General features: G+C 42.9%; 1 protein-coding gene across 1 annotated transcript in view; it reads right to left on the reverse strand.

The window, feature by feature from the left end:
• Positions 1-4,076: 4,076 nt before the first annotated feature.
• The window catches only part of IL18RAP (interleukin 18 receptor accessory protein), a 29,783-nt gene continuing 8,083 nt past the window's right edge, over positions 4,077-25,776 (reverse strand). Inside the window, exons 6-12 of the mRNA XM_046660105.1 lie at positions 18,797-18,947; positions 14,710-14,775; positions 13,105-13,228; positions 10,395-10,546; positions 9,172-9,309; positions 6,361-6,534; positions 4,077-5,605 (exon numbers count right to left, since the gene is read on the reverse strand). Coding sequence (XP_046516061.1) covers positions 5,229-5,605; positions 6,361-6,534; positions 9,172-9,309; positions 10,395-10,546; positions 13,105-13,228; positions 14,710-14,775; positions 18,797-18,947 — 1,182 coding nt within the window. The 3' untranslated portion in view covers positions 4,077-5,228. The remainder of the gene's footprint in view (positions 5,606-6,360; positions 6,535-9,171; positions 9,310-10,394; positions 10,547-13,104; positions 13,229-14,709; positions 14,776-18,796; positions 18,948-25,776) is intronic.

Here is a 25,776-nt window from a genome sequence, read left to right on the forward strand (position 1 = left end):
ATATATTGCTGAATTCAATTTGCTAATATTTTCTTGAATATTTTTGTGTCAATGTTCATGAAGAATATTGGTTTTCTTTTCTAATACTTTGTTTGGTTTTGGTATTAGGAAAATTATGGTCACAAAAAATAACTAGAAATGTTCCCTCATCTTCTAGTTTCTGGAAGAAATTGTGTAGAACTTGTATTTTTTTTCTTTAAATGTTTGGTGGAATTAAGCAGTGAAAACATCTGGGTCTGGAAATTTCTTTTTCGGAAATTTTAAACTACGAATTCAATTTATTGAATAGTTATGTGAAATTCAGGTTATATCTTTCACCTTGGGGTGTCTTTATAGCTTATGTGTTTTTTTGAGAATTTGTCCATTTTGTTTAGGTTGCCAAATATGTGTCCACATGGTTATCCATAGTATTCCCTTACTATCCTTTTAATATGTGTAGCGTCTGTACTGCTATCATTTATTTCACTCCTGATATTGGTAATTTGTGTCTTTTCTCTTTTTTTCTCAGTGAGTCTTGCATGGGGTTTATTAATTTGATTGATCTTTTCAAAGAATCAGCTTTTAGTGTGGTTAATTTTCTCTATTGTTTTCCTGTATTCAATATAATCAGTGTGTGCTCTTATCATTATTATTTCCTGTTTCTGCTTGCTAAAGTGGAACTTTAGATTATTAATTTGAGATATTTTTCTTTTCTGATATAAGCATTTAACACTATAAATTTCCCCCTGAGCACAGCTTTAGACTCATCCTGAAAACTTTGATATGTTGCATTTTTATTGTCATTCAGTTGGAAATATTATTTAATTTGCACTGAGATGTCCTCTTTTACTCCGGGATTATTCAGAAATGTGCTGTTTAATTTCCAAGCGTTTTGAGATTTTTCCTCTTGTCTTTCTCTTACTAATTTCTAGTCTGAATTCATTACAAATAGAGAACATACCTTATATAATTCTTTTGTTTTTGTTAATGTTTGTTTTATGACCTAGAATATGGTCTGTCTTGGAAAATGTTCTATGTGAGATCAAAAGAATGTGTATTCTGCTGTTGTTGGGTGTTCTGCTGTAATTCTCAAATAGATCCAGAAAATATCAGTTAAGTGTTATTACTCAGTCCTTGTATATCCTTGTTGAATTTCTGTTGACTAGTTTTGTCGATACCTGAGAGAACCTTAAAGTCTCCAACTATGGGTATGGATTTGTCTATTTCTTCTCTTAGTTTTGTCAGTTTTTGCCTCTTGTATTTTGAAGTTCTGTTGTTAGGTGCATACACATTTAAGACTGTTATATTTCTTGGCAAATTTATCCTTTATCATTATGTGATATTACCTTTATCCCTGGTAATTTTCTTTGTTCTGAAGTTTACTTAAGCTGATGTTAAAAAGACACTCCAACTTTCCTCTAATTACAAAGTTCACGTGGTATATTTATATCTAACCTTTATTTTCTACCTACTTAAATAATTATATTTGAAATGTGTTTATTGTAAAGGTAAGATAGTTGGGTCATTTTTTTTAAATGTGTTCTGATAATCTTGGTCTTTTAACTACTATGTTTACACATTTTACACTTACTATAATTATTGATATGTTTGGAGTCATGTCTACCATTTTATTATTTGATTTCTGTTTATTTCCTCAGTTTTTTGTTCCTCTGTTTTCCTTTTTCTTTCTTCTTTTGGGTTATTTAAACATTTTTATTATTCCATTTTATCTTTCATGTTTTAAAAATATTTGTTTTTCATTTGTTTGTTTAGTGGTTGCCCAAAGGATTAATATATACTTATGTTTTCACTTTCTACTTAGAATCCACATTTTACCACTTCAAGTGTATGTAGATACCTTACCACAATAAAGTTCCCCCACCCTCCCTTCTGTATGTTGTAATTGACTTATGTACGACATCCACCTACTTTGAAAATTCTATCAGAAAATATTATACTTTTTTGCTTTCAATGGATTGTATCCTGAACATTCAAAATATTATGTTATGTAACTCTGGATCTCACAGACACCTTTCAGTGGCCTGTCTGGAACTCAGGAAAGGATCTACCCTATAGTTCCATTCTCAAAGGTTACGGCATTCTTTAGGGTCACATTCATGCATGTGCAGCTTGGGGATGAGCCCAGGAGTTTGTAAGCGACTTTATGGGTTCACTCTCCTGAGCTCCTCTCTGTCTGCAATCTCCATGGTACTTTCTGGTTCTATAGGCCTCTTAGCCTCCTCTTTGCAGTTCTCTGGCCAGAGCGTTGGCACTTTATATGCCCGCCTCTGCAGTGCTCTTCCTCCAACTACTGCCATTTCCACCACCCAAGAGTAAGAGGACGGAGAGACCAAAAAAAGCAACAGAGGTTTGCCACACCCTCTTGCGACCACAGCTGCTTGTATCCAAGTGGACAATTGCCCTTCTGCTGAGATATAGGCTCTTGAGTGTCCCTGTTGTCTCTACTTTTGTTGGTGCCTCTGACGCCATCAGAGGATTGCATAGGGACTGGGAAGTAAAAGAACATGGAAAGGAAAAAAATACAGAAGTATTAGAAACTCCTTTTCCAGTCTTCAAGGCAGAACAAGAGGGCTTCTTATGGAACTCTTTCTGTCATCGCTAATGTCCACATCTTGGTTTCAAACTGCACTGAGTCTAAGCCAAGGGATATTGGAAGAAAATAAAATCATGGAACTTTGAATTCTTGTTTTCTTCAGTCTTCCTGCTTTGATTTACTTTCTAGAAATCCTCAAACTGATTTTCAATGCATTTTATTCAGGTTTTATAGCTGCAATGAGTGGAAGAGATAGGCTGGCGTGTGCTTATTCCATCTCACCTGGAACTGCAATCCGGAAATAATATAGGGAGTAAATTATAGGGATTTAAAACTCAGAAGAGGGGCCAGCCTGGTGGCATAGTGGCAAAGTTCACATGCCTGGGGTTCACAGGTCCGGATCCCAGGTGTGGGACCTAGCACTGCTCCTCAAGCCAGGCTGTGGCAGCATCCCACATAAAACAGAGGAAGGTTGGCACAGATGTTAGCTCAGCGATAATCTTCCTCAAGCAAAAATAGGAAGATTGGCAACAGATGTTAGCTCAGCAACAATCTTCCTCACAGGAAAAAAAAAATCTCAGAAGAGACCAGGAAAGCTGTGAAATCTACCTGAGATATCATCCAGGGTCAGTAAGGCGTTCTCTATCCTACCATCATCCAAACCAGGACACATTCTCAGAGTGAGAAATTATACTTGGACAACAGGTATAAATCAGGAAGCAGAACATATAGCCACCTGCTTTAGAAAGTGTGGTGGGAAAATAATCCTCTTCTCTCATTGTATTCCACCGAGTTCAATCCTTCAATTACCATCAGCCTCGTACATACACAGAAAATTCATTTTGGTTGTCCACTGTTTTGATTGATTTACATACAAGAAATGTAAATAAACCTTTGTCCTAAATGCTAATTTGTCATCTTCAGTGTACCTCTGAAGCTGGAAAGAGTGTATTCTGTAAATGTTAGACCTAGATAGTTGCTTCTTTTGTGTATGTACAACCTGAGACTCAGTTTGAGTTTTTGTTAAGCTAAGAACCAAACCCTGGACCTCTGCATAGATCAGTTATAGCAATGTTTGTTTTAGAATAAAATAAGCCTGGATAAACTAGCCAAAAGAGGTTTCTGAGTCTTAGATCTCAGAGTGGTAGGCAAGAAAACCCGGGGTTCCGGCCATCGCCATAGCACAATGGCACAATAACAGTGCGGATTCTTCCCCGCCGAGACCCTACAATGAGTCTTCCCACAAGAAACTTCCTTCAGGAGTAATTCATACTCTTCAACTCATCTTTAACTTTATCACCGACATTCCCAACAAAGATGCTGCCTAGTGCCAAAGCCACCATGGTTTTTTTTGATGTGGGCATCTCTGTGAAAAAAGAGCTCCAGGCATTTCACACAGGCTCCAAGCAGTGGCCAGATGACAACGACTTTTAGCCACTCCGAACTCGGGTCACATTCATACCAGGGGATGTGACACATTGCACGTGAATGAGTCCAGAAGTTGCTTGACTTTATTGCCCAAACGAATCATTCCATTCCTTCAGGGATGACAGAGCATGAAGGTTTTATACTCACCTATGACTAGAACACTGTTTTAACTGCAGACTGAATGCGCATAAGGAAAACAAACTTATGAGAATGACATAGCCTTGTCTATCAGGAACAACCACTTGGTACTCCAGCATACCTCCCCATTCCTTAGGAGAACTTCAGCTGAGACCAGCGGGTCAGGAAGCACATACAAGGAGCGCCAGCCTCAAGAGGCGCGTGGCTCAGACAAAAGCTCTGTTTGACCTCCATCCTTGCTATCTTTGAACCAGTGTATACACTTGTTTTCCAGACCCTTGACTGACTCTTGTCACTGCCTTTCTACTTGGTAAGTAACTGCTAGTCCATTCCTTTTCTCCTCATTGGCCTCACCATTTTGGCCTAGTTGGTCCCTACTGCCAGCGGCCCACAGTAAGGTCACGTACTTCACGCCCTGCACAAAGGCCAAGGGGACAAGGAGGAACTGAAATTAGCCCTACTCGCTCCCTCAGCCTTGTGTCTAGCACAGGGCTGCATCGGCCTAGCGGAAGGGGCTCCTTCCTCTAGCTCATCCGCCCGCCCACAGTGGGCACTTCCCACAAGGACACAGTAGAGACTAACCATGGCCCTGTCTGCTCTTCGTCCCCCTGGCTTCTGCCTTTCCTACTTGCAATCCGTGCTCCACAGTTAATGGGTAAACACGGAATAAAAATTGTCTTCTTAACAGAGAAGCTTTAGGCAAAGTTTAAATCACTCATTTCTAATAAAATAACATTTATTTGATTGCAAATCTATATAAATTTATATGTACAATACAGAGGAGACAGGATAGTCCACAGCTACAAGCAAAAGTGGCTATATCTGCTGATTCTGCTCAGACCACTAGGAAAATCTTGGGGGCATTGTGTGCTGAATGTGTGAAGCACCTGGAGAATTCACTCCCTTTGTCCAGTCCAGGAAATCAGGGGTCTAACTGCAGCTTCAGTGTCATTCCAGTACCTGCCAAGCTCACTCAGGGCTGGCAGCACACTCTCCACTTTATATCAGCCCAACTCATGCTGTGCGTTCCGTCCACCAATATCTCTACTCACTAAGGACTGGAGGGGAGGTGGTTCCAGGCCCATTGCACCATTCCCTGGGCTGGGAGCTCCTCCCAGTGGTTTCTGTTTTACCGAGGAGTCTTTTCCAGTGAAAAAATCCTCGGGATGATTCTGAGACGGTGCCACGTGAATCCTTTAGAGTTTTTCACTGGCATGTGGTAGTGCATTTGAGTCCAGAACCTGGAATTGGGGGAAACTGATTTTAAGCCTCTCCAAGTGACTGTGGGCAAAACCCGAAGAGCTTTTTTCACAAGATGAGGTAGAGACTCTGGCTCTCGGAAGGAACGGAACTTAATTAAAATGAGTTTCAGTGTTTGGTCATCCAAGGCAAGATTCACGGCTGCTTGTAGTTCAAAGACACTGGGGCCATTGACATAGTTGGGGCTCAAGATAAATATTCCTCTTCTACTTTTCTTAATAACGCTCACAATGTCTTCTGCATACACTGGAAATAAAGAATTTAATTATTTGCAATTGTTAAAACTGTTATTGTTCAACCACAAGTCCCAATAACCCTGACCCTCCCAGATCTACCCAGGGGGTTCCTTGCAGTGGACACTCTTAGGTAAGGAGGAAAGGAAACAGGCTTTACTATATCATTTTTGATATATCAACTCCCTCGACAGCTGAAGATACACTCTAGTATCTAGTAGCTCTCATTTTATATTCCTCCTCTTGCATTCTGTCTCCTCAAACTGTCAATTCCCATAGGAGCAAAGCTTGTTGGAACTAGGCTGGGATAACGAAGGGACGTGGAATGTCCCCTGTTCCTTGGTGGCATATCTGCAGCAGAGGAGGTCAGCGGGATAAGATGAGGTCTACACATCTGATGGGCGACCAGGGCTGGGCCCAGGTCCAAGGAGCCTGCTTGACCCGGGGCTGAGACTTGTGGCCAGCCAAGTCCCAGAGAGCAGGGGGACCACCTGTTTGGGATGACAGAGACGACTTCCTGCTGAGGAGCCAGGAAAGGTTTCTCTGTTCTGGAAGGCCTCCCTAAGGCCCAGTATTATTTTTTTTTCTGAAGATGGATTTTTTTTTGATGTGGGAGCCTGTCTCTGCAACAAGTTTTTCTGTGTTGTTGTGTTCTAAGCTCATGAAAACTTCCAGAAGATGTACAGCCCAACAGAATGACAGGAAAACTTAGCGTTTACATTTAACTATCTTTCTGTTCTGTATTTTCTCAGGGCGCGCAGGACCTACCTCCTCCTGGGGCCACGTCTCTTTCAAACAAACACAGGGTGTATCCGTATTTGTTTTCCAAAACTTCAGGGAAGAGATTCAGGGCCAAGTTTTCCTCACTCAGGGATGAAGAGGCCTCACTGTCAAAAGAGCTCCATCTCGCATAGGATACAAAAGCATCGAACTCCTTTTTATCTGAGGAAGAGGAACAATAGAAACCGTAAGCCCTTTACGTCTTTATTACTACCGTGGGCTACCTATGCATGCGCGGACCCTACGGTAAGCGGGTCAGAATTAAGCTTTGGGAGCTTTACTGAACTGATTTAAAAAAATGAAAAGCAGCAGCTGTGTCCATTTCAAAATCACACTGCTAAGTGGTATTGATTGTCCGCCCAGAATCGAATTCTAATTGATGAAGCACTCCTGCGTCTTCACTGAGGTCGGATCAAACAGCTGGGCCTGCTACGATGAAATCCCACCGCCGGGAGCTCCTCTGAGCCTCTCCGCATCTGCAGTGTCGCTGCTGTCTCATTAGTTACACATCAAAGGAGAGTCTGCTCCACCAAAGCGTGATGCTCTCCAGTGCACCAAGCCCGGCTAAGACCCAGCGCCTTGCACGTGAGGGCGCTGACGCACATGGATCTGTGTGTGAATCCCCATATGTCAAATGAGAGCACAGAGACTCCCCCGCAGGCTGCCTTCAGGGTTGCGTGACATCGTGTATACAAAGAGCTTGCCGTCAGGCTTACAGCAGGCATACGGGAAATATCCATTCCCCTCCCTTCTAGGTGGAAACTATATTTATGGAACTTGTTCTAGGATACTTTTAAGGTCTCATATGTCTCTGTTGACTAAATTATTACAAAGCACATTGATCACGGGGATGTTAAAGGACTAACTAACTGCAAGAGGTTTTCCACAGAAGTTAACTCGGGCTTTGGAATTAGACACACCTGGTTCGTATGCCCGCGGTTTGCACAATGCCTGGCAAACAGTATTGTTACAAAATAGTAAACAGTAGCACTGGGTGCTAATGCAATTTGGCAGTACACTCGCTCAACGTGGGCCTCAGGAGAGGCCTTAGCGGGTGGAAGTGCCAGCCAAAGAAAAGGAAGAGGGAGCGGAGGAGGTCCAGGAGCGAAGAGAGGAGGAAGCCAAAGAACCCAGGCCCAGGACGCTCATCTGGGAAGCTCCGGGTTGCCCGGGTGGGAAGGAGGCGCCTCACGGGGCGTGGCCAGCAGGTCAGTGCTGCGCAGCTTAAACGTGTAACACGCCACAGGCACCTCGAGCCCTTCCACATCCCTGTGACACTCCAGCAAGCTGGGATTGTTCTGTAACTGGAATTAATTTCGTTGCTAATGAAACGAGAGAGTGAGAGTATTAGACTGTCTCTTAGGTCCTCCACGATTCTGACATTCTGTGTCTGGCTAAAATTTTGGATATTCAGCATTAACTCCAAAGGAAGTGGTCATTTGGCCGAGAAACATTAGCTTGGCCACGCAGGACACGGAGTCACGACGCTTGAGCACCAGGCTCCGCCTCCCGGTCACATCACTCAAACACTGTCCGTGCAAAGAGACAGGCGGCGCTTAAAACATTTCGCAGTCGACTGACTCTTCCGTGCAAGCTTTAGAATCTTAAGATAAATAGTATTTCAGTAAAAGAAGTATGAGTCATCTAGGGGAACAACTAAGACATCGACTTAGACAATTTGTTGAGTTCAATAAAACTAAAAAGCTGATTTTTAAAAAATAAATCTCTAAAACACTCTTGGCTCGAGGATTCCTAGTGTGTATTCTCGGTAATCGGTCTAAAGAAAGGCGTGACTGAGGCACTTCCTAACGGGCGCTGTCCCTAGCTGACAGCTCCTCACAGAGTTTCCAGGGTGGGAGAAGCAGGGCCTGGGAGGGGCATCGGAGTGGGGGAAGAAACATCCCCGGAATCCGGCAGGGGGGATTCTGCTCTTCCCAAGCAGTAGAATTATGCACTAAAACTGCAGACATTCTACCCTTAGAGACCTCCAGGACAAGAAAAACATGCAAGCAAGCAGCTCTTCCAGTCTAAAGAAGCGACAGAATAAATGCTACTATCCTGTCCCATGGGAAAACTGACAGACACTGCATAAATAGTAACAGCACTTGTATTTTACAGAACTTCACACTTTTGGGGCCATTTGCACCATGTTCTAGCCCCTCCCTTTACAGATGAGGCTAACGAGGTAATAGCTGATGGGGGCACCAAGCCTAACTGCCCAGGTGCAAATGCTGCGCTCTGTCACCTCCTGGCCGTCCAATTTGGGGCAGGTGACTGTACATCCCTCTGCCTGACTTGTCCGATTGCGGTGACAATTAAAGTAGTGAGCGAATACACATGACTGGCATCCACTCAGTACTCAGGAGATAAGGACAGCTGGCATGGACTGAGTGTTTACCAGGTGCTGGACACTGTTCTAGATGCTTCACACATCCTCACTCTGTAGCATTCGTTGTGCTGGTGCTCACAGGACAATCCTATTTTACGGAAGAGGAAACTAAGGCACGGGGATGTTAAGTGGTCAGCCATATTGCTCTAGGGTAGTTAGCAGAGAGGTTATTTTCAACTCCAACATGCCTTACAATAGCATTGTCGGCAGGACTCCTGGTTACTGGAATGAAAAGAAATTGTTTCTCTGCTTGCTCCCAGCCCTCCCGGGTGTGAAGCCACCAGACCTGGAGAAGGGTCTCAAAGCCTGAGCGGTGTGACTTTGTCCATCAGGGAACATCCATTTCTGAAGCTCCTCTCTTTAAGTTAGTTCTGAGAGGAAAAGTCAGAGGCAAGTTGGGGTCCCCTTACCCCCGAGTGTCTCGTCCTTGCTCTGGTAGGTTCGGTAAAGCAGCACTATTTCAATCCAGTACGTGTAGAGGAAAGCGCCTGCCGTCAGCACGCCTGCCAGGGTCATGATGGTGCCAAGTAGGATGTACAGGAACACCACTGGGGAAACATGGAGGCCATGAGCAAATGCAGAGACAGGGCTCCCGGGACAAGACCACCTCAGGCCAGCGTGGGAACCCACCCAGTGCCTTTTCGGCCCTATGATTTTATCAAAATGAGTGCTAGTGGAAGCACTTGTCGTAAATCTGGAAACGTCTTAAATCGCATCTTGCAGGAACTCTCTTACAATGAACTGGTCAAACCCAGGGAATGAGTGGTTACTGATCAATCGGATGACCTGGGAAACTGATCATAGCCACTTTTATTTTTCCCCCATAAACTTCCACACAACTCATTTGCATTCCTCTCACTGTATGTTGTAAACTATTTTTATGCATTATCATCTCTACTAAAGCTAAACTTCCTGAGGCCAGGAGCTACACCCTCCACAGTACCTAACAAATGGGACCTTCCACACACCTCTACAGAGCATCCATTAGGGGCCAGACACAAATTTTGTCTTCTTTAAGCTTCCCAAGTATTCAAACTTGCTTGTTCTATTATCATCTATTAACTGAATGAATGAATGATACCAACTTCATCTATGAGCATCTTGTTAAAGAAATTTAAAAACTATTCCTTACCAGGAATTTCCACTCCAGCTTTAAAAGGCTACTATCTGGGAGATACACATATTACTCCAAACACTGAGCAAGATTACCCTTTCTCTCCACCACTCTCCAATACCAGACCATCACATCCTCTGGATTCAGAAGCCAGGAAGGGAAAATAGGAAAGGGGGCTAGGTTCTAGTACAATACCTGCCACATAGGGCATGCCCTGTAGGAATCTGTAGAATGAATGAGTGAGTGAGTGAGCAAATGCGTGACTGACAGGCTTTTCCAACACAGCCCCGAAATACAGAGTATCAGTTAAGAGGACCAGCTCTGGATCACTGATGGGAAGCTTACCGGTGGTGTGACCTTGGACAAGGTATTAAATAGGTTACCACAAGCAAAGTGCTTAGAACGCTGCCTGGCATCTAGTGTTAATTGCTATCATCATCATTACGATTCTTTGGCAAAATTCGTCTCCTCTCAGATAAAAGCAGCTGTGGGCATTCGGCAGCAACCTTCCAGGCTTACCTCCTTTCTTCTCTTTCAGTTGGATGGACTGGGTGGTGTTCCCGAGGGAGTTCTGGGCAAAGCAAATGAACTTCCTGCGAAGGTCACTCTGAGTAACTTCTTTCAAAAGGAGGACACGCTCGATGACTTCATCCTTTAAGGTGGATTTAACACTAGGAAGGGAGAAAAAAATTCCACTCATTCAGCAACGTAAATTGACCTCCATTTGCAGTACAGTCGTGTACCACATAACAATGTTTCGGTCAACAACAGACCGCATACACAACGTTGGTCCCATCAGATTAGTACCATGCAGCCTAGGTGTGTAGCAGGCTGTACCATCTAGGTTTGTGTAAGTGCACTCTATGCTGTTCACACAATGACACAATCGCCTAACAATGCATTTCTCAGAACGGATCCCTGTTGTTAAGGGACGCATGACTGTATTTGGAACTCATATAAACAGCCAAAATCTGGTTTTCAGAAGAGTTGTGGGATCAAATAGTATAAGGAGATGCCAGAAGAATATAAGACGCTCAGAGAGGGCTCATTTTTTATTAAATTATTGAATCTGCTAAGCATCATTCTAAGCACTTAGACTAAAATATAATTTACTTGTGGGCCTCATCTGATATTTCTTACTTCAAGAATTCTCCTTGAGGGGCTGGCCCTGTGGCCAAGTGGTTAAGTTCAAGCACTCTGCTTCAGTGGCCCAGGGTTTCGCAGGCCCAGATCCTGGGCGTGGACATGGCACTGCTTGTCATGTCATGCTGAGGTGGCATCCCAAATACAACAACCAGAGGCACTCACAACTAGAATATACAACTAGGTACTGGGGGGCTTTGGGGAGAAGGAAAAAAAAAGATTGGCAACAGTTGTTAGCTCAGGTGTCAATCTTTTAAAAAAAAGAATTCTCCTCGAGAACAGAAAATAACAATAATTGGAGAATGATATCAGAAATGGCTAACTTCTGCTGAGGGCTTACTGCCTATCCGGTGGTCTCGTGGCACTAAGTGTGGACTACGAAGCTCCCCCATTCCTCAGCTCACAGGAAGCCCAAGAGGTCACCCTATCACCATCCTAACTTGGCCAGCAGCTCCAACCAGGAACAGAAGGTGGGTGACAGTCCAAGGTCACACCACTGCAAGTGCCATACCGCGCAGGAAGTGTGAAGCTCAGCACTTATTCACAATTTGGATTCTCTAAAGTGGCCCATCTACAGGTGTCTTCACGTTAAAGAATATTGTTTGTGTGGATGATGTTTTGGGCTGTGTTGCTTGGAGCCCACAATACCAACTCTTATTCCCTGGATAATTCCTACCTGCCAGAGACCTGATAAGCATATCACCTCTACCCTACCTCTTCCTTGCAGGGACCCTGCAGAGTGGAGGTTAGGTCCACAGATTACAGACGGCGCAGTGGAGGCTCATGGGGGTTCACGTTGCCGACGGGTGGAAAACAGAGATTCAAATCGAAGGGCATGGGGAGCCAGAGCACACTCTCGGCCACACTCAACTACGTTCAACTTTGATGCAATATCAGCTTAATATGAGACATTAAATCTGTCCTTTATTTGTTTATTTATTTTGGTGAGGAAGATGGGCCCAGGGCTAACATCTGTTGCCGATCTTCCTCTTTTTGCTTGAGGAAGATTGTCCCTGGGCTAACATCTGTGCCAATCTTTCTCTTTTTTGTATGTGGGATGCCGCCACAGCGTGGCTTGATGAGCAGTGCTAGGTCCACACCCGGGATCCGAATCTGCGAACCCTGGGCTGCAGAAGCAGAGACACAAATTAACCACTCAGCAACCAGGCCAGCCCCTGTCCTTTATTTTTTGTAGTGATGTATACTTTGCAAAATGGTGGTACATTTCTTCACTCAAATGTTTTAAAAATCAGAAAGAAGTGCTTAATACATAGACTATTCCTTTGGAACAGATCTTGGAAAAATGAGGGACTGTATATTTTAGCAACATGCCTAACAGATTGGATCCCAGCCCTTAAGGCTTCCAGGGCCAGGAGTCCAGCTTTGCGAAGAGCTGGATAGTCCCAAATGTCTAGCGTTTTCCTTACCACGGAGCCAAACTATCTTCCCAGTATATTCTGCCCACTAATCCAGGTTCTGTGCTCCAGAGAGCAACAACCTAAGTCTAGTATCTCATAAAACATAATAGCTGCCAAGTCCTTCAAGACACACATCCCACCTCTGAGTCTCCTTTTCCAGGGTGGGTTGCTTCAACTGTTCCTCACTTCACGTAGTTTTGGTCAGGCTCCTTATTCTTGTGCCGCTTCTTCTGGATACATTCTGGACTGTTACTGACTCTGCAGATTGGGACCCCTGAATTCGCCACTACCCTGAACGGAGGGAGGGCTCTGGGGAAAATGGCGGTGGCAGGGCGGGGCAGTGCGCAGCTCCCTTTCCCATTTGTCGGACTCGCTGCTTCTGTCCAAGCAGCCTGGGTCGGTATGTTTAAAGCAGCCACATCAAACTGTTGCTACAAACTGAGCCTTAAAACGACTTATATATTTCATTCTATGGCCCTATCAGAAACTGCATTTGGCCCCCATGTTTAAAATTAACACCCACTTTGCATTTCTGTGCTTTTATTTTCACCACTAGTTGGTGCTAGTGGCTACACCATTTGCTCACCTCTGTACATTTTAGAGGTTTCTAAAGGTGAAAGCATTCAGTGCGCGTTGCAAAGAATATAGTCGGCTCATCCCCTTCTTACCTTTTCCCCTCAGGTGTTGGGACTTCCCACTCCTGGTCAGAATCTTTGACGTACCATCTTATCACAGGTCTAAAGTCCTTTTCAAAACCAAATCGTGCCGTGCAGTTAAGAGTGAGAGGCTTTCCTGAAAACGAAGGGGCCACAGCAAACAGGAAGGAAGACGGTGAGAAGGCTGTGTCCTGGGCAGGAGGAAGACCCCATCTGAAGACCGTCCCCTGGCCCAGTCAGGTTTGCAGGGGAAACAGGTGTGCCAGAAATTACCAAACGTCTACCTGCCTCTCATTCAGAAACAAACAAAACCAGGCATGTTTGTATCTAACGGGTAATACATAGACCTGAAACCCGTGACAATATTCTTAAAGTGAAGACTAGCGTGGTCAGAGCAGCAAGGGTTCTAATGTGGTTTGGGGACAGACACCAGGAAAATGAAGAGTTTCAGTGACCCGCTCAACCTGCCAAGGCTGCTGTTGAAGCACAAGGTGTGTCACTGAAGAACATTTTACTAACCAATGTTTGCATGTTAAATAAAAATCATGAGGTTACTGTAGCTGTGGTTTGAAGAAGGAGTTGTTGAGATATTCAGTTGTTTTTTGAACTGCGCTCTGTGGACAGGCATGCGTGTTATCACACTACCCTCTTTCTTCCCAGCTTCTCTGTCAGGGCATTCAGATACGCTCTCCCTCAAACTCGGCATTTTAATAACGAAAGGGTGAGGGGGCTCCAGCTGAAAGCTCATCTTTGCACCTTAATAGTGCTTTTCCCCAATCATACTTTAAAATTCACTGATACTGCATGTAACTTGGCTATTTTTGATTATTTTTTTCCTCCTTCTTTCCTTCTTCCTTCCATCCCTGTGATGTTGCCCATATCACCATTTCTATTTCTATAATCAGAATAAGCCGCTACCACCACCTAGTGGTCTTTTACCATAATATCTATTTTTACATTTCCATCTAAAATTATAGATATCTTAACTAGCATTTGAAAGAACAGTTATTTTATTGAAAGAACCAGCATTTGGTTTTAAATAGAGCACTTCTTATTTGGCTGTGTGGGAAGATGTAGGTTTTATCGAAGTTGACAAAATGAAAGGGACCACAGGAACATCACTTTTCCCCTTTGCCCAAAAGAAGACATTACTTGGAAATACAAATGACTTGAGCAGGGGTTGTAGTATTCCCCTATAGTTATTTTAAAATCCAGACCAAACACTGTATTCATAAGTGTTAACAATACTTAAGTTGGTAAATTGGTTACCTTTAAAGGCTGAACCAATATCTGAAACCACCCGTTCATGGGGGAGTCAGGAGGAATCTGAAATCCATTGGTCATGTCCAATGCACCAACCACCTAACATACATTCTCCTGTGTTTCTCAATGCCACCTTGCGGGGTCACTTTTCTTTTGCCTATTTACTGGTTTAAAAACGGAGGCTTCGAAAGATTAAGTAACTGTATAAGGTCACAAAACTAGTCAGTGGCTGAGTCAAGATTCAGACCCAATGCTGTTCGACTTGAAATCTCGATGTTCTTCTCCTTCTACCACAGTTAGACCTGCTTCCAGAAGCACGGTGTAATTCAAGGGTGATGACACCACCCACCTTACCGAGTTCTACTTCCAGTGTGTCCTTGATGGGATCCAGGATATCTGGTTTGAGATTAGTGTCTTTCACTGAAAGACGAAAATAAAAATTATTATTTGCATTGGGAAATCTGAAGGCCTGATTGCTGGAGATTTGAGTGCATAATTGGCTCCCTCTTTGAATTTTATCCATAATTCATAAGGCTAGAAACTCAAGTTTCCATGTGCAAAGCTTGCCTCCAGAAACGACTGTGACATCAGGTTGCAGGTGCTCGCGGAAGATTAATCCCTGCTAATCCCATATCTGCCTGGGGACATTTACTTCCCCACCAGCCCTGCTCTCCCATTGCAGACTTGGGCCCCCTTCCCTGTCTTTTCCTACAAGGTTGCTTTTTGGTGCCATCTGGCTGAGAACTCCAACAGGAAGGAGAACCTCTCTGAGAAAAGGTACAAGTCAACCAGATCAGAGTCCACCCCTCCATCCTTAATTCACAGTTTGTTTCAAAATAAAGGTGAGTCCAGCTCTTCACTAATCATTTAGCCCTCAACTTCCTGACACAAACTTTCAAATATGCCTCCACCGTCAAATTTCCCTGGAAGATGTCCCATCTCCTAATAAAGGAAAATTCATCGTCTCTGGGCATCGTCCTTCTTTCCCGTCTCAGGGACCTCCTTCCCTCAGTTGCACCATTTTTTGACTTTGACTCTCTCTCTCTCGGCTTCTTCCCACCTGCATTTATCCATGCTCAGTCTCTCTATCTTAAAAAAGAGAAAAAACTGTCCACCTCACATCCCTGCCTCTGTCATTCTCCTTCCTTCTCAGCCAGGTTCTTGAAAGAGTGCTACGTGCTCATTTCCTCCTGTCTCTCACTGCCTATGGAGTCTGATTTCTGCCCCCATCACACCACTGAAACTGCTTTGGCCAAAGTCACCAGGGACCTCCTCGCACCTAAATCCATTGGGTACAATTGAGTTTCTGATCTGCTTCACCTCTCACCAGCACTGGGCACTGCTGGCCACGTCCTCTTTGGAACCCTCTTCTCTTTTGGTTCCACGTTTCTCTTGCTCACCTTCCACCTCTCTACTCACTTTTCTGTGTGCCTGTGGCCTCCTCTTCTTCTATGCCTCTTGCGAATGTCAGTTCTCTCCTAGTGGTCTTTCGTTCTAGCTCCCCTCTGGGTGGTGCAGTTCACTCTCTAGCCTTCTTCTCTGTGGAAGGTCTTGGCCCTTGAAATGATCTATCTCCTACATCGTCAATTTCACTTCCTCTACTGCTCTCCTCACCCTTCCACTGATAGCAACTTGCTGATGTCAAGAATGACTTCCGTCTTCCCAAATCCAATGACAAGTTCTCAGCCCTCACTATTTGATGCAGTGCATCCCTCCTTCCTTCCTGAGACACTTTAGTCACTGTGCCCTGGGACAGTTCTCCTCTGTCCTCATACCATTGTTCCATCTCCTTTGGGGTCTCCCTTCTCCCCACCTCTCCAAGTATTGGAATGTTCCAGGCCTCAGTTACAGGCCCTCTTCTCTCTACACTCATTCCCTAGGCAATCTCATTCAGTCCCTTTGCTGTAGACATCATGTTGACCAGCATCACATCCACATCTCCAGCCCCAGGATCTCCAGACTTGTTTATCCAAATACCAACTAGTCGTCATGACTTGGATGACTGAGTCCCTTCAAGCCTTATACTTAATTTCTTCCTCTGACCCTCTTCTTTTTCAGCCTTTTCTGTTTCATTTAATGGTGCCACCATTTACTGACTTATTGAGGCCAGAAAACTACAACACCCTTGATTTACCTTTTTCTTTTACCTTCCACATAAAATCCATCATCATGTTCTGTTGATGCACAAATAAAGCCAATTCTCATCACCTCTGCCAAGTCTATTCAAACAACAACCAGAGACATCTTTTGAGGACATGAATCAAACCTGCTGCTCCCCCATCTGTGCACTCTATCAGCTCTTATGTATGCTATCCTATCCGAGCCTCTGCCAGTATATTACAGAAAGTCTAACTGGTTGCCCAACTTAAAACCTGGCTCTTATCCTGGATTTCTCCTTTCCCCTCTTCCTCACTCCCAATTCCCAAATCATTTCAGATGTACCTTCTAAATATTTCTTGAGTCCATTCACTTCTCTCCATCCCCACTTCCACTCCTAGTTCAGGCCACCATCAGCAATTGCCTGATTAACCATAGCAGCCTCCTAATTCTTCTCCCTGCCTCCATTCTTGCTCCCGAATATCCATTTTCTACACAGTAGACAGAATAATCTATCTCAAATACAAACCTATTCATGACAGTCTCCTGCTTAGAACCCTCCCTGGCTCCCCACTGTTCCCTGGCTAAAGTTCAACCTTACTAGAACAGTGTGATGTCAGACCTGCATCCAAACGCTCACCCTCAATTGACCTTCTCTTTCTTCCTGGACTGCAGCACACTTTCTCTCATGTTCTGGGCATTAACTGTACTGTTCCCTCTGCCTGGAACAGCATCTTTCCCACCTTCAGTGAGCTAGTTTGTCCTCACCCCTCAGTTCTCACTTGGACTTGGTGTGCCCAAGTTTGGGTTTGGGGGGTCTCCCATATGCCTTACTGCCTCCCTTTCTCCCCACTCATCACATTGTGTGGTGATAGCCTGTTTCCTCTCTGTCTGTCCCACAAAATGCTAAGGTCTGGGAGAGCAGAGAAAGTGTCCAGGTGTTCATTCTCACATCCTTAGCACCAAGCCCAGCGCCTGACACATATTAGACATTCAACTGATATCTGTGTAAGAATGAATAAGTGAAAGAATGAATGAGTAAATGAGGAGGACAGGAATGATGACAGAGAAGGCTTGGTTGAAACAGGTGCAACAGATGTTGCAAGGCATCCCTTAGGAGAGAAAAGCAGATTCTGCCACTGAAAATTTGATGGGCTGAGTTATCATCACTTGGAGGGGCCAAGTGCTAATAGTGGGTAATAGTGGTGATAGAATTTGCATTCTAACTTCTCGTCCAAGGAACAATCTAATATAAATTTAAATTGCTGAGATCTGAAGTAGAGAGTGCAAGAGCCGGGAAGTAGGCAGGACCGTGTGCCTTGGTTTCAGGGCTTCATCTGGTTTGTATCTTTCAGTAAAAGAAGAGGATGTAAAATTAATATATTTAACAAGAGCTAAGTCAACCATTCTGTAGATGTTAAATACAAAGCATGAATGGCTGTTACGTCTTGACATAGGCCATGCTTAAATTAATTACATCGGATAGTGTATTCATGCTGACGCTTGTAAATCTAGTAAGAATGACCCAAGGGAAAGACGGGGCCAAAAATAGACAAATCACAGAAGAATAAATCCAATGGGCCAAAAAACATATGACAAGATATTCAGCTTCATTAGTAGTCAGGAAAATGAAAATTGGTATAAAAAAAGAGACTCCACTTGTCACCAATCAAAAAGTCTGATAGCACCAAATATTATTTGGGAATAATGGAAATCTGTTCATTGCTGATGGGAGTGTAAATTGGCACAATGATACCTCAGAATAATACCATGTGTTTATAACACAAAACACATGTTGCAACATAAAATTTATTAATGGATACATGCATATGTAGAAAAAGCATAAAAACATAAATGGAAAGGATATAAACTGCAAGATTGGACTACATCTGGGAAGCTAAAGGTTGGGAAGGGATGAGGCATAGGCCTTAAGCTATATTTGCAATATTTTGCTTCTTTAAGGAAAAAATGAAATTTTAGGCATATGGAAAAATATTAACAGTATTAAAGCTGGTAATAGGTACATGGGTGTCACTTATTTTTGGGTGTGGAATATTTAATATATTTTTTTAATTTATTACAAAGACAAACCAAGAGATCAACGCATGGAAAACCCAACTTGTGACAACTTGACTATGACCCAGAACCAGGCCTTCCTCTGAGGAGGGAATCTAAGTTAATGGGAAAATTGATGTTTGCCAACGGTCAAGGTTGTACATGACTATAGTGTATGACTATCTCTTTTTTGGTCCAAAAATGAAAAAATTATTAAGTCAAAGGAAGATCAATTTAATTGGGTAATTGGGCTTCAAATCTCAAGTCTTGAACCCAAGATCTTGCTTACCAATGGTTCTCACTTGAACAACAGCTCTGACCGTCCAAGAACTTGTGCTGTCTGACTGAGTGTAATCACATACGTATGTGCCCTGGTGATAGTCATAAATTTCATCCACTAGGATTGGGTTGCTCCTTTCTTCAGAGAGTAGTTTTCCATTCTAATTCAAGAGACAGGAAAATTAAGTAACTTTCTTTGACCAGAGAATTGTTATTAATGCTAATCGCACCTACAGAAAAACTTCCCATATTTGAACCAGGCAAGGAGAAAGTCAATCTGAGATAAGGACATCGCAATAATACCCCTATGCTATGAAGATATTTTGTTCAAAACCCGTATTTGTACGATTCTACTTGAAGTGAGAGGCATTTTTGACTACAGTTATGTTATGTGTGGAGATCAGAGCGCCAAATCCAATCAACCCACCAAGAGCGATTTAAGTCAGTATTACCCAAAGCACAACTCAGGTTCCTGAGAATATTCTAAAAAACTCACAGTGTTCTAAGAAGCTGATACCTAAGTAAATTTTTTAAAAACATGAATATTTATACTAATATTTCTGGAAATTGACATGGGTTATTTTGGGCATGGGGCTAACAAAGTTTCTTCTTTAAATAAATTTAATTATAATAAAAAATAACTTTTAAATAAAAAATATTAAGAAAATAACTAAGCAGGTGTACATAAATATGACAAAGAGTGACTAATGATCCAGAAACAATTATTTAAATCACAGTGGACCCAAAGTCGAGTGAGAACTAAAAAACAATTGTGAACGTTTATCTCCCTTCCGTGGAATCTATCAGTGAGAGTCTTCTGCCTTGAGGATAAAGTCTAAAGTTCTTCACAGTCTGATCTTGCCATTCCTTCCTGGACTCATTTCCTGCCGCTGCCCCTCTACCAACTGCCATTCCCTAAATAAGCACGTTCTTTCTCCATCCATGCATCTGCACATCTCCCACCACTTCTCCCCACATCTTCCATCACTTTTTTGAGTAGGCTGCTGCTCAATCTTCAACTCCAGCTCAAGAGGTAGCTCTCATGGAAATGAGTTATCAGGCGTTCCGGAGCCGAATCAGTCACTTCATGCTCCCGGAGCTCTGTTATTGCACGTAGCCCTTTCAGAGTAATCATGTGTGTAGGTTTCTCCTTCTCTGTAGTTCTTGAGAACAGCCCATGTTCCAAGACATAGGGCTGGTCCTGGACACACTGGGAGGAGTGAACACAGATACTTTCTCTGTGAGCTCTCCGTCTCAGAATGTGGGCCCTGAGCGGTAAGCCAGAGCATGATGCACTCAGGTCACTCTGACTCAGCTCAGGTGATGCAGGGGTGCTCCCTCCAGTCTAACCAGAGCCTCACAGAACATGTAGGAATCAGTCAATTGAAGGGAAATGACATTTTAGGAACATTTGAAGCAAAGTATCTATAGAGAAAACGAGGCCAAGGTGAAAGGGCTCATGCATGTGGATGTGTTTCATCTTTGGTCTCCAGTATAGGCCGGGAGGCTAGCATAGTAAGCTCTTTGTAAATAATGAGTAAATAAATGTAAGAATAATTGAAAGAAAGGTTTTGAAGCATAGTAGTCACATGATCAGACATTTTTAGAAAAATGACTGGCAACTGACTATGGAAGCTCTTGTAAATTTCATCAAGGACTGTTATAATCACCTTTGTATTTCTAGGGACTGGGACATAGTAGAAGCTCCATAAATATTTTTTGAATGATTCAGTATCACTGTACCAATAATCCTATGGCCCCTAACCTCCGTGTAGCACACAGCCTTCCAATTTCCAACCAAGAGGACCAGGAGCATCTCTCTCACCACTCCAGTCCAAAGAAAAGAGAGAAAAATAACAAAATAATAAGAACCGATTTCCTATGAAGATTACAAAGTTCTTTCTCATATATTACCTCATATTCTCTGACTTGATTTGCACAGATTCTATGCCTTCCATTTGAAAGATGAGAAAACAGAGGTTCTGGAGTTTGTGTTTTGCTCCATATCACAGAGGTAGTGAGTGAAAGGACTGAGAATCAATCTAAATTTCTGTGCCTCTGAGTTTCACGTTCTGATTGAGGACTTTCCCTTCCACTTTGCCTGTTGACTCATAGAAGCAGGGATTCCCCTATTCCAAGTCTCTGATGTGGTTCCTGTAGCCCAAGAAGAAATTTCCAGTAGGTTGACAAAGAGCCTAAGAGGAGGGTCAAAGCTGTTCAGATAGGGCCAGCTGCAGGTAGGAAGTAAAATAAGGCCAAGTGGTGGGACAGACAAGGTTAAATATCTATCAGCTCATCCCAAGAATCATGAACCCTTTGAAAGGAAGGTTCAGAGCACAGGGTAAAATTCAGAGATAAAACCCTAGAGAACACAGTAATACGCAAAGAACAGAAATTGGAGAGGAGATGTGTCGTAAGTCACATGAGAAAGTAATGGGAGAGGATGCAGAGCTGTAGCTAAGACCTCAGCCAAGCCACAGGGAGGAGGAGTAATAACAAAGTGGACCAGATTTTTTTAATAAGAAAAGATATCAAAAAGATAAGTATGGCTTAAATGTATTATTAAGACTTTGTGAGATGGAACTGAAAGGAAATATCAAAGAAAAGAGATAAGGGAGAAGCAATTTGTGTCAAGAACGACGGGAAATTCGTTCTCAAATAGAGTCACAAATGATCCTATAAGGAAAGAGAGATGCTAATGGGGCTGCACAGGGAATTCTTTCTTTTTCTCAGAGTGAAACAATCATGAACAAAATATGGAAGGAGGAACATCTCAGTGTGGACCTGTGTGAATAGTGTCAATAAGTCCTAGAGAGAACTGAGGCGTGTGAAAAAAGTCAGAGGACACTAACAAGGACTTTTAAAGGTGTGTGTGAAGCATGGAGAAGAACGAAGAAAACATATTCTTGTTATCAGGAGCAGTTTTTATAATATTATGCTCTAATATTGCCAAGCTCTTGGACTACCAGGCAGTACAGCCACTCGAGAGAGCACAACACAAGTTGTGTTATTCTCAGGAATGGTGCTCCCTGGATTGGGCAACGCAGTGGAGCTCCTACCTGGGCTTCCACTACCTGGTCTGCGAGGACTGCCAGCATCTATATCTGGAGCCCTGTCTTCCTTGATGTACTGGAGTTTTGCTTGTCTGTTTTAACAACTCCTTGTATCCAGATCTGTATATACATACATATATTTACCTCTTCTCACCCCAATTGAATTAGCTTCTACTTTCTGCAACTGGGTAAATGCTGTGAATATATTTTGAGCCATAAAAGACGCAAAATATGACAGTCATCTCTTTCACACCCCACAAAGTGTTTAATCTTTTATTTTATTCCTTGAAAATATCACTAATATCCTCCATCTTCTCTCTGTCCCCCACGCTATTTTCCTGGATCAGGACACACCTGTAAAGTTCAACCACACCAATAGGGACTCCATAACCATACCACGTGACCACCCACAGCCTTTATTTCCAGCTCTAACCCCCTACACTACTCGAGATTTCTCTGCTCCCATCGAGCTGAGCTGTTCACCATTCACAGAATGTAGCCTTTATGTTGCACTTTCCTGCTAAGTGCAGCTGCATGCTCTCTCGCCCCAATCATCAACTGACAACATTTACTTCTATCTAAATTTTGTACTAATATTTATCATTTAATGGGAAAAGGATACATTATGGAAACTATAGACTGGTGAATCTGATGTCAATCTTTAGCCAAAGTCTTGAAGGACTTATTAAACAAATAGCTTATGAACCCTCCAAAAGCAAAAAGGTGGTTAATATTTGCCAGCTCACATTCACCAATGACAATCATGCCAGTCTTCTCATTTCCTTCCATGATAGAATAATTAGACCAGAGGCTCAGAGGAATATAGTAGACACACTGTGTCTTCAATATAGTGAGTCATTTGGAAAATATTTTGATGATCTCCTTGTTATACAAAATGGATACATGTGGGCAGAATGATTCAACATTTGGGTGCCTTTTTCAGTTAACTGAGCAGGAGCACCCCCAAGCTGTGGATCAATGGACCACATGTAACTAGAAGGATCAATCTAGAGTCAACAGTTATGGACTCTGTCCTCAGTGCCAGGCTGTTCAAGATTTTTACTGGGTGTTTGAGTGAAGACCTATCACACATGTATCTCATCTACAAATCTCACAGATCTGGGCTTACAGGCTAATACGCTGGATTTCAAATCAGAATGTCAACTTCTTGCCATACATAGAATGATAAGCTAAAACCAACAAATTAGAATTTAATAAGACTAAATGTAAAATCATGAATATGGGCTGCAAATTCTACTCTATTCGCACAAAAGAGAACTGGCCTGATGGCAGTTCTTGTGAAAAAGACCTCCGGGCCAACTCAGAGGTGGATCAAGCATGGAACGGAGCTGTCCCAGAGCAGATACAATCGGAGACTGCATTTATGCTGTTCTGAACAAGGAAGGATGTAGTTTCTCTGTTTTCAGCGTTGGTTAGACAGGGTGCAGGTTCTAGCATTGAACAGACGTTAGGAAGCTGTACAGAATTTTGAGAGTTCTGAAATGTCGCAGTGAGAACAACCAAATAGGCCAATGTCTCGACCTTGGAAACAGATTTCAAAACTCAAATCTAAATGATCTTTGCTTCTTCCCTCCTGGGAATGACATTGATCTCTGGCCTAGACAGTCTTGCCATACTCCCCAGTTCTCATGTCACGAGGCTCTCAGAATGCCAAAAGGTGCCAGTTACTATGTGAATTAGGCCAAAAGGAAATGAAAAGGAGAAGTGGAAGGTCTCTGTGTGGAAATTCCATGGAACACAGGGCTCAGAGACGACACAGCAACCAACCACGTCAGCACTGTGGGGAGCGAATGTGGCCTGAGGGAGATTACCCTAAACCACCAATGGAAAAGTTACTCAGGGCACAAGTCCTACTGACAGGAGATCACAGCAGTGTCACTGACACCCATGTCTCAGTGCCCTTAGGCCCTTGCAGATGAGCCTCTCCGGTGTCCTTTCTTATGATTTTGCCCATGTCAAAGATTTGCTTAGCTAAAGAACATGAAATATAAATATCCTTTCATTAAATGTAGTTATCATTTATCTAAGATGAAGTCCGTTTATGCCAAGGATTTTTTGTTCTATTTTCATAAATTAGGAAAATATAGAGAAAATTTTCTTCAAATAAATAACAGATAATTCACTTTAATTCTGACTTCTCAGTCATTAAATATTTCAATTAAGATTCTCCAATCCTAAATTTTTTGACGTGTCTTTTAAAAATACTTTGGAAGTCCCCAGAGTCTCCAGTCCATGTCCCAGGAGACTCCAGCCCATGGATTTATTTCAGTTGGACATTCCTTACATCTGTCAGGTACACCCCTGGGCAACAGTTTCACCTGAATTCAGTGACACCACGTTTTCATCCTCTCTGTGGGTGTTAGTGTCATCTGTTCTGAGAAGCCTTAGGTGTGACCCACGCACCACCTAAGCTCCCGGGGTTCAGCATGAAGGAAAGGAGCACTGGGTATTATTTCCTGTCTAATGCCATCACTTTTATTGATACATGGGTTCCATGAGGTCTGTGACTTTCCAGTTTACTGCATGCATGCATATGTGTGTGCATGTGTGTGTGTGTGCACATGTGCACACACATGCAATTCATGAAACATAACCTGAACCATGACCTGTCCAAATCTGCGTCAGAAGGTACAATTTTACAACAGCAATTGTTGCCTACTTTCGACACGATGCCTATTAAACATTAAGTACATCCTGACGTTTGCAGTCAAGGCCCTAGAGAAATGATAGAAAGCTTCCTTTGGTGAATGCCATATAGCTCCAGGGTTTAGTTTACAAGAACCATATATGCAGAAAGCTGGCAACCACTATATGGCTTGTGCTTACCTGAAAGTGAAAATAGCTTTTGTTTCACTGATACAATCGTTGCAAATTCAGATGCATTTTCATCTGAAAGAACTGGGACAAGCCTGCTTTATGGGCCTAGGAACAGCCTACTTTGACATAGTGAGACATCTGTCACCCCAAATTGCAAATGCTTTTGAACCAAGGGAAGTTTTGTTCCTCAGAGAGAACTGAAAACAACAAGCAGAACCATTGACTCTTCTTACTAACCTCATTTTAGAGGTAATGAAATTAATGTTTCTTAAATTAAAATTTTACTAGGGCCGGCATATTTTCAGTGCCACTTTAAAATACAAATGTGACATCTTAAGTACATCACTCACCCTCCCTGTGTACTTATTTCTACAATGAACATAATAACACCTGTCCACATATTGTCACCGAGTTTCAAGAAAATCAACTGAGGAAGTGTCTTCTCACACCACACTGACTGTGCCCCCAGGAGTCGCTGATTGTGGAGTATTGGAGTTCATAAAGCCACCGGGTGAACATAGGCCACCCTCTTTACTTTCATCGGTGGCAATTTAAAATGATATTTTTATATTAACAAACAGATATTTTGAAGTCAAATTTAAAGTTTTGCATGATTTTTAGGGCAAAGTATTGGACTTCAAACAATGATCGCAAGTGTCAGAGGCAATTTAAATTCTATTTCCATAATCCACCACCCAGGGGTCAACTGACATAGGGCTGTCAGAAGAGACGCTTAGGTAGCATTTGGGAAAACCGTAAAACAGGATGAAAACATGAAGTGTTTTTGTAATAAAGTTTGCTCACATGTGGGTCATAACTCAAAATCCTTATGCAACTTGCTTTTTCCTGGCCTCTGTTCCCTTTTTGTCTTAGCACCTCCCTTCCTCACCGTCTCACCTGTGCAAGACGTCTGTCACCCAGGCCACCCTGGTTTTGCCTTAACTGTCCTCCTAGATGTGTCCTCTTTGGAAAGCATTCCAGTCTCCTATTTCTTTCAGAAACTCTTCAAGAGTTACCTTGTGTGCCCCCTTGCCCTTAGCCATGCCCATGGCTTTCCAGAGACAGTAAAAATGAGCTAATCTGGCCTTCTGCATTAGTG

This window comes from Equus quagga, chromosome 5 (genome assembly GCF_021613505.1).
Source record: "Equus quagga isolate Etosha38 chromosome 5, UCLA_HA_Equagga_1.0, whole genome shotgun sequence".
Classification (NCBI taxonomy): Eukaryota; Metazoa; Chordata; class Mammalia; order Perissodactyla; family Equidae; genus Equus; species Equus quagga.